Below are 14,911 nucleotides of genomic sequence, written 5' to 3' on the forward strand. Positions count from 1 at the left end.
ACGAAACAATACAAATTGTTTTGTTTTTGCCTTAAAATTTTCCATAGGAATTTCGCCAGGCGGATTGACATGTGCCTGATAATCTATGCTGGACATGGATTTCCCTTAGCCAACGTCTAAAAGCCCAAAAGTTTGCTACCAAAAGTCAGTAATGTAATTTAAAATTATAATTGAAAATAATAAAATATATACAGTTCACAGTAATCAACTGAAATTACACCTCAAACTGAAAATATAATCAAAAAAAATTGGGAATTATTTTTAAGACATAACTAAATCAAAAATCTATTAATTTTAATTCGGAAACCTTTTCATTGCTAGTTTTAATTACGGTATTAAATCTGCATACTCAATTTTAATTTGAAATATTACATCGAATAGGAAATTTATCATTATTAAGATTTAAATATTCTTTACATTAATATAATTAATATTTTTATATGACAAATTTTGTCGACATATCAAACATTAAAAATCTCATAACTTTGCCAAAAAAGCATAAATTTTAATTCGGAAAGTTGTCTTATGTTAGTTTATATTAGATTAATAAATCTTCATACTCAATTGGTAAAATTAAAAAATTTAATTTTTTGTCGATTTTTTTTTTTTAATTTTGACGATGTAACCCCTTATAAAATTTTGAAAAAATTAAAAAAAAATTTTCTCGCCAAAGATGGCTAGATTGATTCAGCTGTTGATGCTGATCAAGAATATATATGATTTGTAGGGTCGGAAATGATTCTTTCACTGCGTTTGAAGCTTCCAACTAAAATTATAATACCCTGCAAAGGTATAAAAATAAATAGTTTTAATAGAATTTCAACTATTTATCATTTTACAAAACAAAACCATTTTATGACCATCAAATGCAATTGCAACACTTTATTAGACATTTGTATATAATTTTTATTACTATTTTATAATTTTAATTTAAGCCTTAAGTTAATTAATCATATCTTTTAATTGAGAAAATATTAAGGTATATATTTTAAATTTAAAATTAGGCTAAATTGGGTTGGAACACTTGAACCTAAGTAAGTTGACCTTTCTCCCAACTTTGTTCCAAAATTAAAGCTATAAGACAAGATGAAAGTCTTAAGTTGAATGGATAAATTGTCACCATTTATGAATATATTTTTGAATCGACCATTATGCATTTTTTATATAAATAGATGTATGTTTACTTTTTAAATTATTTTCTTAAGCTACGAAAAAAATTCCCTTATTCACGTAACATTTTTTGCACACTGTTTTCGGGTCTTTATGATATTTACTAACTTTCCTTGGATTACTCTGCTTTATTTCTATACTTAAAACTATCTTAAGGTTGGGATTTTAGAGCGACATCGATTACAAGAAGAAAGTCAAGACTTTGCAAGGAACTACTTTAATTTTTAGACAACTTTCATTTAGAGTGAGTTTAAGTTTAAGCTTTAAGTACTTGATTTACTATCCATAACAGACTTTTGACTTTAAACTGGCTTCATATTTGTTTATTTTGCAAACTGGATTACTTTGGGTATAAAGACTAAGCTGAAAGTGTTTTCAATTAGCCTTGATTTCTTTATATTTAAATTATTAAATCTCCCTTATCAAATTACATACACGCACACACAATTTCCACAATAAATTGTAGAACAAAATACACTTATCACGTATCACTAAGTACTTTCCATAGTATCTAGTATCAAGAGTATCAAGCACAGAAAAAAAGATGCCCATTAAGCTAAATTAAAAGCTAATTAAGAGTTAATTTCTTAGGTATCATTACTAAGTATCCTCAAGTAATACTATGCACACAAATTGTAGTTCAAATTGAAAGACATTTACTGTCCCAGACCCTTAGAGGGTCGTCCCAGAATGCGACGAATCACGGATTCCGTAAGCCAAAGAAGCAGGGCCAAACAGGTCAAAGCATTGATGGTATGAATGGTGGCGGCATAGCCAAAGGCCTCCGTTAAGATGCCTAGAAAATAAATATAATTAATAAAGATATACTAAAACATATAAAGGAAAATAGATACTCACCCAAAATGGGACCCATGGCAAAGGAGAACATGGTATTAAAGATCAACTGAAGACCCGAGGCTGCGGGCAAACGATTCAGTGGCACATAGCTGGGTATAATCAGCGGCGAGAAAATGGTACGGAAACCCTTGCCAAAACCAATTAGCAGGAAAACACCAATCATCACCTCATATGAGCTGGTAAATGAAACCACCACACGACCCACAGCAATGCAGAGGATACCAAAGGCAAAAAGCACTCGATTGTCCAGTTTAACCTTCTCCAAAGCTAGCGGAGCCAGGAAACGCACCAAGATATCCATGCAGGCCAGCAGGGACATCACCAGCGAAATCTGTGTATCCGAGTAACCAAAACTATTCAGTATGAAAGGCGTGAGCACCGAGAAATTCATCTCGCCAAACATCATGATGCTCATGCCAACTGCCAGATTCACGAAGGTGAAATCCCTTAGCAAGTCCAGGTCAAAGAACTTGCTCACCTTCTGGAAGAAGGTCATGCGTCGCTTGGCCTCCTCTTCGGCCATCACTTCCTGATCCTGATCTCCCATCTGCTCCAGTTGCAAAGCCTCGGCGGTTTTCTGTAGCAAAGCCTTATCCTCGGCACAGGTGCAACGCAAGAGCTCCTCCTGGCCAGGTCGTGAGTAGACACTCGTCTTACTGGCATACCGATCCATATCCTCACGTTCGCGGTTAAAGTAGTTGGGTTTATAGAGAGGTGCACCGGCGGTAGCCTGATCCTGTTGCTCCTGATCCCTTGGCGACTCCAAGCGCTCCAGATTCTCACGACTCCTGGACGAAACCTGACGCATCAGAGCCTGTCGCGTCCTATAACGAGCTCCGCCAGTATGCTCCGATGTTAGGGATAACTTGGAGCCAAACCAACCATCGTTGGCCCGAGCCAGCATAGGGGTTCCGGGTTCAGTAATCTCATAACCCGGTCGCTCGGGATCATCCACATTGAAGAGATATTGCGAGGAGAAGATGCCACGCTTGCCACGCTTCTGATACTGACAGTATTTGCACTCATAGTCCTTCCATGGATCATTGGCGGGTGTCAGCAGATTACCATTCGCTTCCATTAACTGCTCCGGTTGATCCTTATCCGGTTCACCCTCCATGGCCACCTGAAGGGTGGCCTTTTCGGGCTTCTTAACATGCCACAACACTGGTTGCAGGGTTAGAGCACAAAGCACAGCATTCATGGCAATGCCGGCATAGATCAAAATACTACCCTGGGCCCCATAGTAGTCCAGCAGGAAGGTGGACACTTGCGGAAAGAAGATCGGTCCCAATCCCGTGATTGTCCACGAGAAGCCAGTGGCACGACGCCGTCTCAGCTTGAAGTATGTATTCACGGCCAACGAGGTGGCTGCCATGGCCAGACCCAGACCAATGCCATAGATGGCCGACAGGCAGATGATGTATTGCCAAAAGTTGGTACAAAAGGCAGAGAGGAAAATGCCCACGAAGGCCAACGTGGTGCCTGTGAGAGCCACCTGACGGAAGGTAAAACGCCGGAACATGGCTCCATTGACAATGCCTGATAAGAATTGGGATTGATAATATAATTAGTATATCTTCTGGCTCATCCAAGTCCAATTGAAACACTTACCTACTAACGAGGATATGGCCATTACCACATTGACAATGGTGGTGGTCTGTTTGGCATCAAAGCCCAGGGAATGCATTCGCACTCGATAGATGAGACCATATTGTTGCAGAGCTGGGAACAGGAAGAACTGCAAGGAAGATGTTATTTGTTTAGAGAAGAGAATATGGGCTTGGAATAGATGCTTTATATTAAAATGAACTCACATTATTCAAACCAGCTGCCAGGCAAACCACCCATCCCCAGCCTCCATCGGGAGCCACAAAATTCGGTCCTAGATCACTCTTATCCCGCCTCTTGGGCTTCTTGGGTTTTGTGGTGTCATTGTACACATGAATGCGATTCTTTTCCGTCAGATTGGACTTCTCCATGATAGTGGGATGCAGTCCTGAAAAAGTAATGCAAAGAATTAATAAAATTAATTAAGTTTCTAGCCTACTAAAGCATATTTAGGGCTTAAGTTTACATAAGAAGGTTATGAATTAATTCAATAATATAGATACAGATAAACTTAAAGATATATTAATTACCATCTGGTAGAACCCTTCTCAGAAATCCCTATAGGTTTTCATTAGCTTTCATGTGCTAATCTGCACAAATCAATCGAATTGAAAGTGTGAAAATTGCCACATTTTTCCTGAGAACTCTCTGCTCATCCTCGCTAAATACCCGAACCCCCATATCAGATCTATAGAAAGACGTTACAAATGAGAACCACTTAAGACAACATATCTCAATTGCTACGAAAATTATCAGGTATGCGAAGAGAGAGCTGTGTTATTAGATACCTGCCCAACTTCTATCCCCTACTCCACCTCATCCCCTCCAATTTATATCTGCAGTTTATCGATGACACACCTTTAATAACTCTTTGGGGGGAAGGAAAGAAAAGGCGGGGGCGCAGGTGAAGATAATGCTCTAATTGCTAATTGGGATTGAGGCGGCATTGTGAAAATGTTGCCATAGATAGCAGCACCGAAAGAAAATCTTTAAGATACATACAATACAAAGCAGTGAAGACATTTTATGGGTTTATATAAAGAAGAATATAGTTGAAAATAAGCAAGAATATGTAACAAATCAATTGCATAAATTGAAATCTTACATATTCACTTATAATTTCAGAATTTCTATTACTATTTAAAAGAAAAATAAAAAAAGCTTTAATAATGTACAATTTTCTTTGCGTGCATATTTATTTGAATAGCATGCGGTGTCATTATGACAATCATTGGCATTTATGGCCGGATAGGGTCTATCGAGTGGAGGCTCTATCACAGATATAACCATTTTGTATATATGTTTTCTATATTTTTCGATACGGTTTAATGGGTGCGACAGCCAAAGATTGGTATGCAAAGCACGTCGATTGAGCGATCTGAAAAGGAAATCACTTAGAAAGGAGCATGGAGCATGGAGCATGGAGCATGTCTAGAGCATAATGGAAGCCGCCAGACCGGACCGTCTCCTTCTCCGTTCTGGCGATAATCAACAGACAAGTTGTAAATGCTAAAAAAGGAAAAATATAATAATAATAAAAATAAAAGCACCATGACAACATTGCTTATTTATGCATCGATAATGCGAGGACAGAGCCGGTGCAGCCGTCAGTCACGACACCCAAAAGAAAGATCCGGATCGGATCGGATCGGATCGAATGGGGATGTCTTCATTCAGACATTCCTTCAGTCTCCACACAGAGAGCTCCATTTGCCATTGAACTTCATCGAAGCGTGCCGCAAATTGACGCCACCCGCCGTTGCAGCCAGTCTGGAAGCGAAGTCTGTGGATCATCATAGGGGATCCGGGGGGAAAAACGGGTTCCCCCAATGGCACTTAACAGTCTCACAACTCCAAACGCAATTTATCAACTGGGAAAATAAATATAAAATACTAGGAGGCGAAGCACAAGTCGCACTCAAGAATACACTTGCCAAAGAGAGTTGGTTATCAAGTTTAAAGGAATATACGAAGAAGCCCATCAAATTTTGTACTTTTTTAGGTTTTCATTTAAAAATAGAGAACAATTTTAATTCTCTTAAAATTCCTTGCTTTTCTATAAAACTATTTCCTCTGTTTTTGGCTCTCTTTTTCAATTAGAGCAACAAGAACAGCAAGAAGATTAAGTTATATTCATTGGAGAACAAGAGAGTTCTTTATAATTTTGAGTAACTGGTTTGCTTTCCTTCAGGCTTTGCCTGTCATGTACAAGAAATGCAACAAGAAAAGCTTATAAATTTCACTAAGTATCGAATAAAATAGTTATTTTTAAGCTGAACTTTAAAATAGTTTCGCATGCTCTCTCTCCGAATACAAGTGAGTAAAAAGGGATTTGCTTTGATATAAATCATTCTTTAAGGTTTTGTGTCCATTTATTTTTAACATTAATTAAGCATTAAGCTCTGCCAAAACTTAACAGATTAAATATATATATATCATATATAAATATATGAGAAAGAATAAAACAAGAAGCTCTGCCTTTATCTCTGTTATTGTTCAGGTCATTTAATCTCTGCTTTGACATTTAATTAAAGACTTCAATATAATTACACATTGGTCATACATGTGTACATATATTTTATGTAATTAACAGAACGCAAATCCTCGCATACAACTGAAATGTGATATCTTCTAGCCAACAAATTGCAAGCAAAAAAAATGAAAAATTCATGGTAAAAGTGCAACATTAATTCCAAATAATGAGGAGAAACTGAGCACACAAAGTCACTGAAGAAATCCAATACAAAAGTCCAATTAAAAGGTGAATTTTTTGTGTCAAAGTCCACCGGTGATATTTTTTTGGGGAACTTCTTGTAATTAAAGAGTCAGGTTTTGGTTTTAATTTTTTAAACAAATGGGTCTTTAAGGTGCTTTTATTTATTAGGAAAAAGTATTCAAAGAATAGATTAATTTATTATTATTAATATGGAAAATGTATAAAATACATACCCATAAAAATGAAGTAAAAATATTATTAACATAGTGTTCAAACTCTTTCAATTGCAATTGGTATCACTGATTAGAGGCAGAGGCAACTTTTTGTAATTAAAGAGCCTGGCTTTGGTTTTAATTTTCTGATCAAATGTACCTTTAAAATTTAAAATTTACTTAGAAATAATAACAATTAATATGGAAATTGTTTAAAATATATATGTCCCATATTGATAATTTAATAATAGTTATTATAGCATTTAAACTCTTTCAGTTACAACTGTTATCACTGATTAGAGGCAGAGGCAACTTTTTGTAATTAAAGAGCCAGGTTTGGGAATTCAATTATTTAAGAATAATGTACTCAAAGAGTAGATGTATTTCTTATTTTTAAAATGGAAATTGTTTAAAAGAGATACCCATAAAAATGAAGTAGTAGTATTATTGACATAGTGTTCAATCTCTTTTGGTTCCAACTGTTCTTACTGATTAGGGGCAGAGTGCAGGCCTGCCCAGAATAGGATTTCTATACAATATATATCGAATATATATATATATTAACAAGTATGCTAACTCACTGCCATGACAGGCATGTCGAATCGATAATGCCCGCTCATGTTGCGAGAGTATTAAGGCGAAACTTTCGCTGAGAGTCGGGTTGGGAATATCGAGCAGGTTGGAGGAGAGCTGCTGCTCGATCTCAGATATATATGTATGTATATATACATATATATTCCGGTTTCATCGGGGCACTGGGCACAAAAGTGGGAGACACAGAGTGCTCGCTCTTGCCGCAATTTGTCGCCGATGCTTATATTTTTTTTTTTCCTATTATAACTATTATATTGTATTGTAATTTTGCGCAGTCATGCCGCGTGAGCAACAATTTGGTTTATGAAAACAAATACTCATGCTTAGAGGAGACGACGATGACGATAAAGCTGAAAAGTGCTTTAAATTGATTTCATTTCTGGAATTTCACAATATTCTTCTCATGCTTCGATTAAGTAAAAATAAGTAGTTCCGATTAGGCAAATATGAGACAAGTAATGCTGATATAGTATTACTATTTTTGTGCTCTGTCCATAAATTTGCATTATAAATGTGTGTATATATTGTGGCCCAAGAACCAAAAAAAAGTCAATAAACAAAGGGATTTCGGTGGGCTTATTGTACCCGGTATGGCTTTATCTTAACACCGATAAGGTTTGAACAAAAAAGAAAAAAAATATATATAAACAAGGGAAGAGAAACAGAGTGTTGGCCCAGACAAAAGGCACTGATACAATATATAAACTCAGAAGGATTGGCAAATACTTTTCGCATTGCTCAGATAAGAATCAATCTGCGTTCCAGAAAACACATGCTGTGCTAAAAATAAATCTTACCAAACTCAAATAAGAACACAAGAAACCCTTGATAATTAATATTATATTATATTTGCACCCGGAAACCCTTAAAAAAAAGTTTAATTGTCTATTGCATCGCAAATATTTTTGCAAATTCATAATTCCCCATAATTATTATGGAAGAAATGCAAACATTTTGTCAAGTTTTTTTTTACTAAGTTTGGTGCCTGAACCTTATCACATTCGAGTGGCAATTAGGCGGGACTGAGAGATGATGACTCAGTGGGGGCAGCGATAGATAACACAGATACGGCTCCGATGGCGGCACTATTGATTAGGTTCTTCGATCGCCGGTCGGTCGGACGGAGCTATCTCCGGTCGGGCCCAACACGGAGCCAGAAGACAAATAGTAGAAACACTTGTATTTCCCTCAAGTTCATGACAAGCACTACACACACACACACTTGTTGTTTTTTATTTGTATGCTGTGTGTAGAACAGGTGCAGCTAATGGGCGAACAAGTATTGGACAAGCATCGGACAAGCATCGAACAAGACGCCCATTGATACACTGGGCGAAAGTTCAATGTGAAAGGGTTAATAATAAACAATTTATAACACATATGTACCTCTGTATTATAATTAAATCAATATCTATTTTTATTTAAAAATATATGTTTTCTTATTGAAATTAAAGAGGCCTTTGGAGCACGTATCACTATCATTTTGTTCAAATTCCCAACGAAGTTGACAAATATTACACTCAATATAATAACGAAAATATTGTTAACTTTGATATATCAACATATATATTTTTAACAATCAATATATAAGGTTAAGATACCGATAATTATCTTACATATTTCTATGACTATAGGTATTATCGAAAAATCTTTATTTAACTATCAATATTATGAAAAATCGTCTTTAACTATTGATATTGTAAAAATATCTTTCTATAACTATCAGTATTATTGAAAATTCTTTCTGTAACCATTGACATTATCATTAATTGTTCTATAACTATCAATATTACCCAATATTCTTTCAACTATTTAATAATAATTAAACTAAATACTGCAAATATCGATATTAATAAATATACCTTCGATTATTGCTTGATAATTTCAATATTTTTTAAATTAATCATTAAAAATCTACCCTTTTTTGTCACAATTTCACACATATTTCTATATATCAAACAAAATTCAGACTTATCGCACATATGTATATTGTTAAACTTAAAATATGGATTTATAAATCGACTTTTGAGTAAATTTTCGATACAAATGATAGCTTCTGTTATACAAGATCTTTCTTAACCTTAATGCTAATATTTAAAAATTCAAAACTACACAAAATATAACCAAAATATAATTTAACTGCATACAAACTTTTCCTTTAAGTGTTTCCCACACGCAACGGAAGTTTTCTCCAGCATTTTCGCTCAGTCAATTGGCCTCTAATTGAGATTAATCGGCCTGGCTGGCTGCCTGCTTTTGTGTGTAATAAACGGAATCGAATTGTATATACACAACATGGAGACATGGAGCTCATTCAGTGGTAAAATGGATCTAAAGCGAGGCGACAACCAATTGTCGCTCCTCCGATCGTTTGCTACATTTATTTCCCAAAGCCAGCGCCTTCAATTAAATTGTGTCAATGGGAATTGATTAGCGGCAACAGATATGCCGAGTAATTGATTCGCAGCTAATGAAAATCGAGAGAGAGAGAGACACAGAAAGAGAGAGAGAGTACGAAAGAGTGCCAAATGCACAGCTGATCAAACACAATTGTTATAAATATATATATATATATATTTACTAGAGAACTTTTAGCACATCGTTTAGATTGTCAGTTAGCACATTGCTCTCTCTCTCTTTCTCTCCCTCTCTCTGGGAAAAGGGAAAATAGAAAAGCATTTCTGGAGAGGGAAAACTCTTTGTCAGTCAAGGTGATCATAAATAAAGATCATAATCACCTAATCATATCTTTCTTTTAAGCGTCTTGCTTTTGAAATGCACATCTTCGATGCATAGGATGCTAGTCAACTTTTTCTTGAAGGGATATATATTTCTTTGATCTGATTTAAGGATCATCTGAACAAAAAAACAATTATATACGAAGGGGGTTCTATTAAAATTCGTATATTAATTTTCTGCTTCTATTTTAGATAAGTATTTTGTGGCTTTAAGAGTTATGGAATTTAGTAGAGTTTATAGAAATCCCCAGAAATATTGAAAATATATATCTATATTGAATACACATCATTTTAAGCTATTATAATATAGTAGAAGTAATAATAAAAAAAGTAATTAACTAAGCAGAATATAAAATTAATTTGGAAACCGGTTCTTAAGTAATGTTGCTTTTTAAGGGTTCATTAAAGGCATTAGTCATTGCATTGTATAATAAATAATAAAGGTCCAAACTCCAGGATTTTCAACTATGCCCCATCAGCAAAAGAACACTACTTAAATTTAATTAAATAAATAGTAATATAAAATACTACGTTTTTTTGTAACATTCCATTATAAATTTTACAAAAAGATACTGAAGAAATCTTTTTGAACAATCAAGTATAAATTACCAGGATTTTTTCTTAACAACTAAGTTAATGCCTTTAAATAATATAGTAAAAAATACAAGGATTTTTATCAAAACTTTTATAAATCTTAAACAAAAATATATTTTATAAAAAAACTATAAACAAAGAACCAACAAAACAAAAGGAGGTAATAAAACTCTAAGGATAAAGTTAAAGATAAAATGTTTTCAAGAATAGAACGATGTTTGGAACCTTAATTTAAGATATATATTTTAGCCCCTACTTAATTGAATTCCCTTAAGAGAAACTAAAGCTGGACATTGGCTAAATTTGCATTTATTAAAATGTTCTTTTTTTGGGCTGTGTTCTCTCTGGTTGTGGTGCGATGTGGTGCGATGTGGTGCGATGTGGTGCGATGTGGTGTGGCATGGTGTTGTGGTGGCATCGTCATGCTCGGCTTCAATAGACGACTACAAATGGCTATTTATACTCCAGTGGGCCTGGACAAAGTTATCATTCATGTGCCGGCTGGCTGGCAGCACTCAATTGCATCCGAGATTATGAGCAACGTGTTCGGGACTAGCTATTTTTAGGAGCGTTTTCGAGTGATTGTTAATGCCCTCGGTGCTCAGGCCACAAAATAATCCCAACACCCGGCACATTCTCACATGTGTTGTAAGTGTTCTCTGTGTATGATTTCGGAGTGGAAAATGGTACTGCAAATGGAAATGGGAATGGGAATGGGATTGGGATTGGGTATGGGACAAGGTAAGGGGGAATGTCAATCTGTGGCCCAATCCCCTATACCAAGTCCCTTGTCTATGCAAAGCATTTAATGCGCATTTCAGGCCCATTCCTAGGCACTTTTTTTATTCCACAACTATTGTTTTGTTTTATTTAAATTTTTGTATGTTGTTGCATGTGTTTTTTTCGAGTCTCTGGTCCGGTTTAAACGAATAAACTCACGTACTTCAAGCCGACTCCCAAAAGTGCCTTTTGCCGCAAAGTGCAGGGAATGCAAGTGAAATTTAACACCAATCCCAGAAATGCACTTGGTTTTTTTGGTTGTCAGTTTTCGGTACTGAGTTCTTGGTTCTTGATTTTCCAAGTTTCTGTTTCTGTTTCTGGTTCCAATTCTAAACCCAAAATGCTAATTCCACTTGGGTGAGCTGTCAAACAAGACGGCTGTCTGACACACGATATATGTATGCGGGGGAGGGAGGGAGTGTGTGTCCCTTTCCCTAAACCAAAACTAAGACCCAAAAAGTCAAAAACAAAACGTTTTCAAACTCATTAAGGTCTATAAATCCTTTAAATACTGGTGTCTTATCGGGAAAAATGCTTAATTTGATTCCTTATTATTGCTTGGCATTTACAAAAATATGTTAAGTGGCCTAATTACTCTTAATAAATAAATAAATATTCTCATAATTAATATTACGACTTCTTTTATAAGGAGTTTGTATTTTTTAAGGGCGTTTTGCTAAGTGTATGCCGGAGTTGCAAACAAAAGACAGGTTAAAAACAATAGAACAATAGAAATTATTTCAACTATCTTCTACTATCTCTCTCATATCAAAATACTGTCTGAAGGAGAGCTTATCACTGGCAATTTCTCGACTCTAGCATATCAATTGCACAATCCGCTCTAGGGGATTCCAATTATACTATAATCACGGCCCAAAAACACATAAGCAGCTTATAACTGTTGATTCAATTGAAAGTCAAACTAAATGCGAAATCTGTCAGCAATTTTGAAGCTTTTCCCAATCGAAACTGTAGCTGACTCTGAGACTGAGCTCTTTGTTTTGCCTTTGCCACAGCAACAGGTTATCCCGAGGGCAGTTAAATGAGGAAAATCCAAAGGCAGCAGAATGGGTTATATATATATATCTATAAACCCCTTGACAGGAGGAAACTGACAGCACGGAACCTTGGCAACCAACGGGAATAAAAGACCAAACCAAGAACCAACGGCAGCATCCCCCGGGAATCGCTGTCCAGGTGTTTCTACTGCTCCTAAACGGATATTGGTCGACGTGTTTTTTATTATTATTTTTATAAACAAAAATACAAGCTATGAGCCAAGCCAAAGGGGTTTTTAATTAAGTTCTAAAGTCCTCCACCGGTGGTGGCATATTTTTTTTATAATATGTCTGCTGTGTCTTGATTTATTTAACTTATTTTAAATAAGTAACTCATTCTTTTGTATCTTTGGAAACTGCAACTGCAATTAGGGCTCTTTGATTCCCCCACCGACCTTAAATAAATCGTTTTTTGATTGCATTTTTCTTTATCTTATCATCACTTTTCGAGCACTCGATCACATTTAAACTTTAAGGTAATTGGTTCTAAGTAAGCCCCAGACCCGGAAAACTCCTTCACCCTTCAAATGGCGCCGCTTTAAATGCATTCATCGTCGACGGGCGGGTTCCGCTTCCCCGGGATTCAGGCCACCACCTGAGGCCTGAGGTCGGGCGGAGACGGGAGCAGGAAAAATAAAAAAAAAGAAATAACATCACATCGTAAAAAATGTGTAATTCAATTTGGTAAACATTTTCTGCTCCCTCCGATGGTTAGATAAAAATAAACCAACATGAGTATAAAAAATAAAACAGGCTGAAAACCTTTGGCAAAACTCAATTTAGTCCCGGGACCAGATCATCCTCCCGCTGGGAGTGGAGAGTTCAGCCGCGGAGGAAGGGATACATGGCCCAGGGTATAGATGCACGCGGAGAAATATCAATTTTTATACATACATTTTTTTATAAATTTAGGAGAAAAAGATTTTTAAATGTTCTACGATGGTAATAATTATTTTGATTGAAATTGTATATTATTATTATTTTGATTATGGTAAATATAATAAAATTGTATATTATTATTATTTTGATTGTGGTAAATATAATAAAATTGTATATTATTAAAGTTAATATGCACAGGTATGATACTTGACTTAACAAAAAATCACAGGGAAAAATATTTTTACAATTTTCTATGATACATTTTTATATTTATTTCATAGGAGTACGTTACATTACGTCAGAAGATATAAAATGTATTAAAAAATATATAGAAATCCACAGTAAGCTATAAATCAAATATATTCTATTACCATTAAAAAGAATGAAAGTTCTTTTTTAAATAAGTATTTATTTTATGTATTTTTAAATACATACGTTTTTGAAAACTATAGTTCAGTGTATTTTTTAGCTTAAAAAAAGGATAAAGATATGCAAATAACTAAACTAACTAAACTATAAACCAAATTTAACAAAATTAAGGAAAAATCCGGTTAATTATTGTGGGAAAAAAACACAATTAAAAAAATTACTATGCAATAAATACAACAACTGATAATCACTATTACAATATCAAAATATTGACAGCTTTTGCATATGAAAGTTGGGCTTTAAAAAAATCTAGTCTTTATAACTATAAAATCATAAACAGAATATACGTTAGTAAAATTCAATTTTACACACTTTTGTAAGAAAAAAACTCTCTGAATTTAATAAAAAATATTATTTTTAAGCCACAGATAAATAATCAAAGAAACAATTTGTATAAGTCATAAAAATCCACCTTTCTCAGGCTTTGATGATGTATTTGCTCCCCTTCTTATTCTTCTGTGACCACAAATCCTTCGCGCTCTTTCGAAATGCAACTTACGGCAACTTTCCGATAATTCTCCTTTGGTTATTGGCTGTCAAGTGCTTTAGAGGTTGATTTGCTTTGACGATCTGCTAATTTCGACACTTTTTTTTGTGGGAAATGCACTTTTGGTGTGAGGAGGGGGGTTTGTATGGCACAGTCACAGGAAAAAAATAAAAACAAACAATCGAGTGTTAACCATTGACCGTTAATCGTTAACAGCAACAACAACAAGTGGCAGGGGAACCCAACACACAATGTTGCGGCGGCTCAGCTGTTTCGCCAAGTAATATTTGTGTGACGGTATTAAATGTTAATGTTAATGTTAATGTTAATGTTAACAATAACAAACACAAAAAACTCTTTTGCTTGTGCTGCACTGCTCGTCGCGGGCTCGACTCGGCTCTGCTCGTGCTCGTGCTAATGCGTACGTGAGTGTGTGTATGTGTGTGTGTGTGTGTGTTCGTTTGCGTGCTTACAGTTACGCGGATGGGAATCGACTTGTTGGCTGGCCAACTGTTGCGGTCTGCTTTATAGTATTCTCGCTGGAAGAGAGAGAGAGACGGCGCCAGAGCGAAAGCCGGCCAGAGAGTGATAGCGTATTGCTCTCGCTCTCCCACTACCAGTTCTAGCGGCCTGCGTGGGCAGCAGCAGCAGCAGCAGCAGCAGCAGGATAACCACGGCAGGCAAATGCAGTCCAAGTGCAGCAGCAGCAGCAACAGAGGACAGAGGATGCAGCAGCAGCAGCAGCAGCAGCAGAAGAACCAGCAGCAGCAGTCAAGTCAATTAGTACT

General features: G+C 35.6%; 1 protein-coding gene across 2 annotated transcripts; it reads right to left on the reverse strand.

Annotated features, from left to right (window-relative positions):
• Positions 1 to 851: 851 nt before the first annotated feature.
• Positions 852 to 14,911, reverse strand: out (outsiders). 2 transcript variants are annotated; one of them, XM_020949612.2, is made up of 6 exons: positions 14,597 to 14,911; positions 14,136 to 14,242; positions 3,843 to 4,024; positions 3,640 to 3,766; positions 2,029 to 3,567; positions 852 to 1,966 (listed from the first exon to the last, which is right to left on the reverse strand). In XM_020949612.2, exons 3-6 carry the CDS (start codon positions 4,005 to 4,007, stop codon positions 1,827 to 1,829), a joined length of 1,971 nt encoding a protein of 656 aa, XP_020805271.2. In that variant the 5' UTR covers positions 4,008 to 4,024; positions 14,136 to 14,242; positions 14,597 to 14,911; the 3' UTR covers positions 852 to 1,826. The 2 variants fall into 2 exon arrangements, with proteins under 2 accessions (XP_020805271.2, XP_020805270.2); XM_020949611.2 differs by having other exon boundaries at positions 14,136 to 14,911.

This window comes from Drosophila serrata, unplaced genomic scaffold (genome assembly GCF_035046125.1).
Source record: "Drosophila serrata isolate PLE 108 unplaced genomic scaffold, ASM3504612v1 contig_276, whole genome shotgun sequence".
Taxonomy (NCBI): domain Eukaryota; kingdom Metazoa; phylum Arthropoda; class Insecta; order Diptera; family Drosophilidae; genus Drosophila; species Drosophila serrata.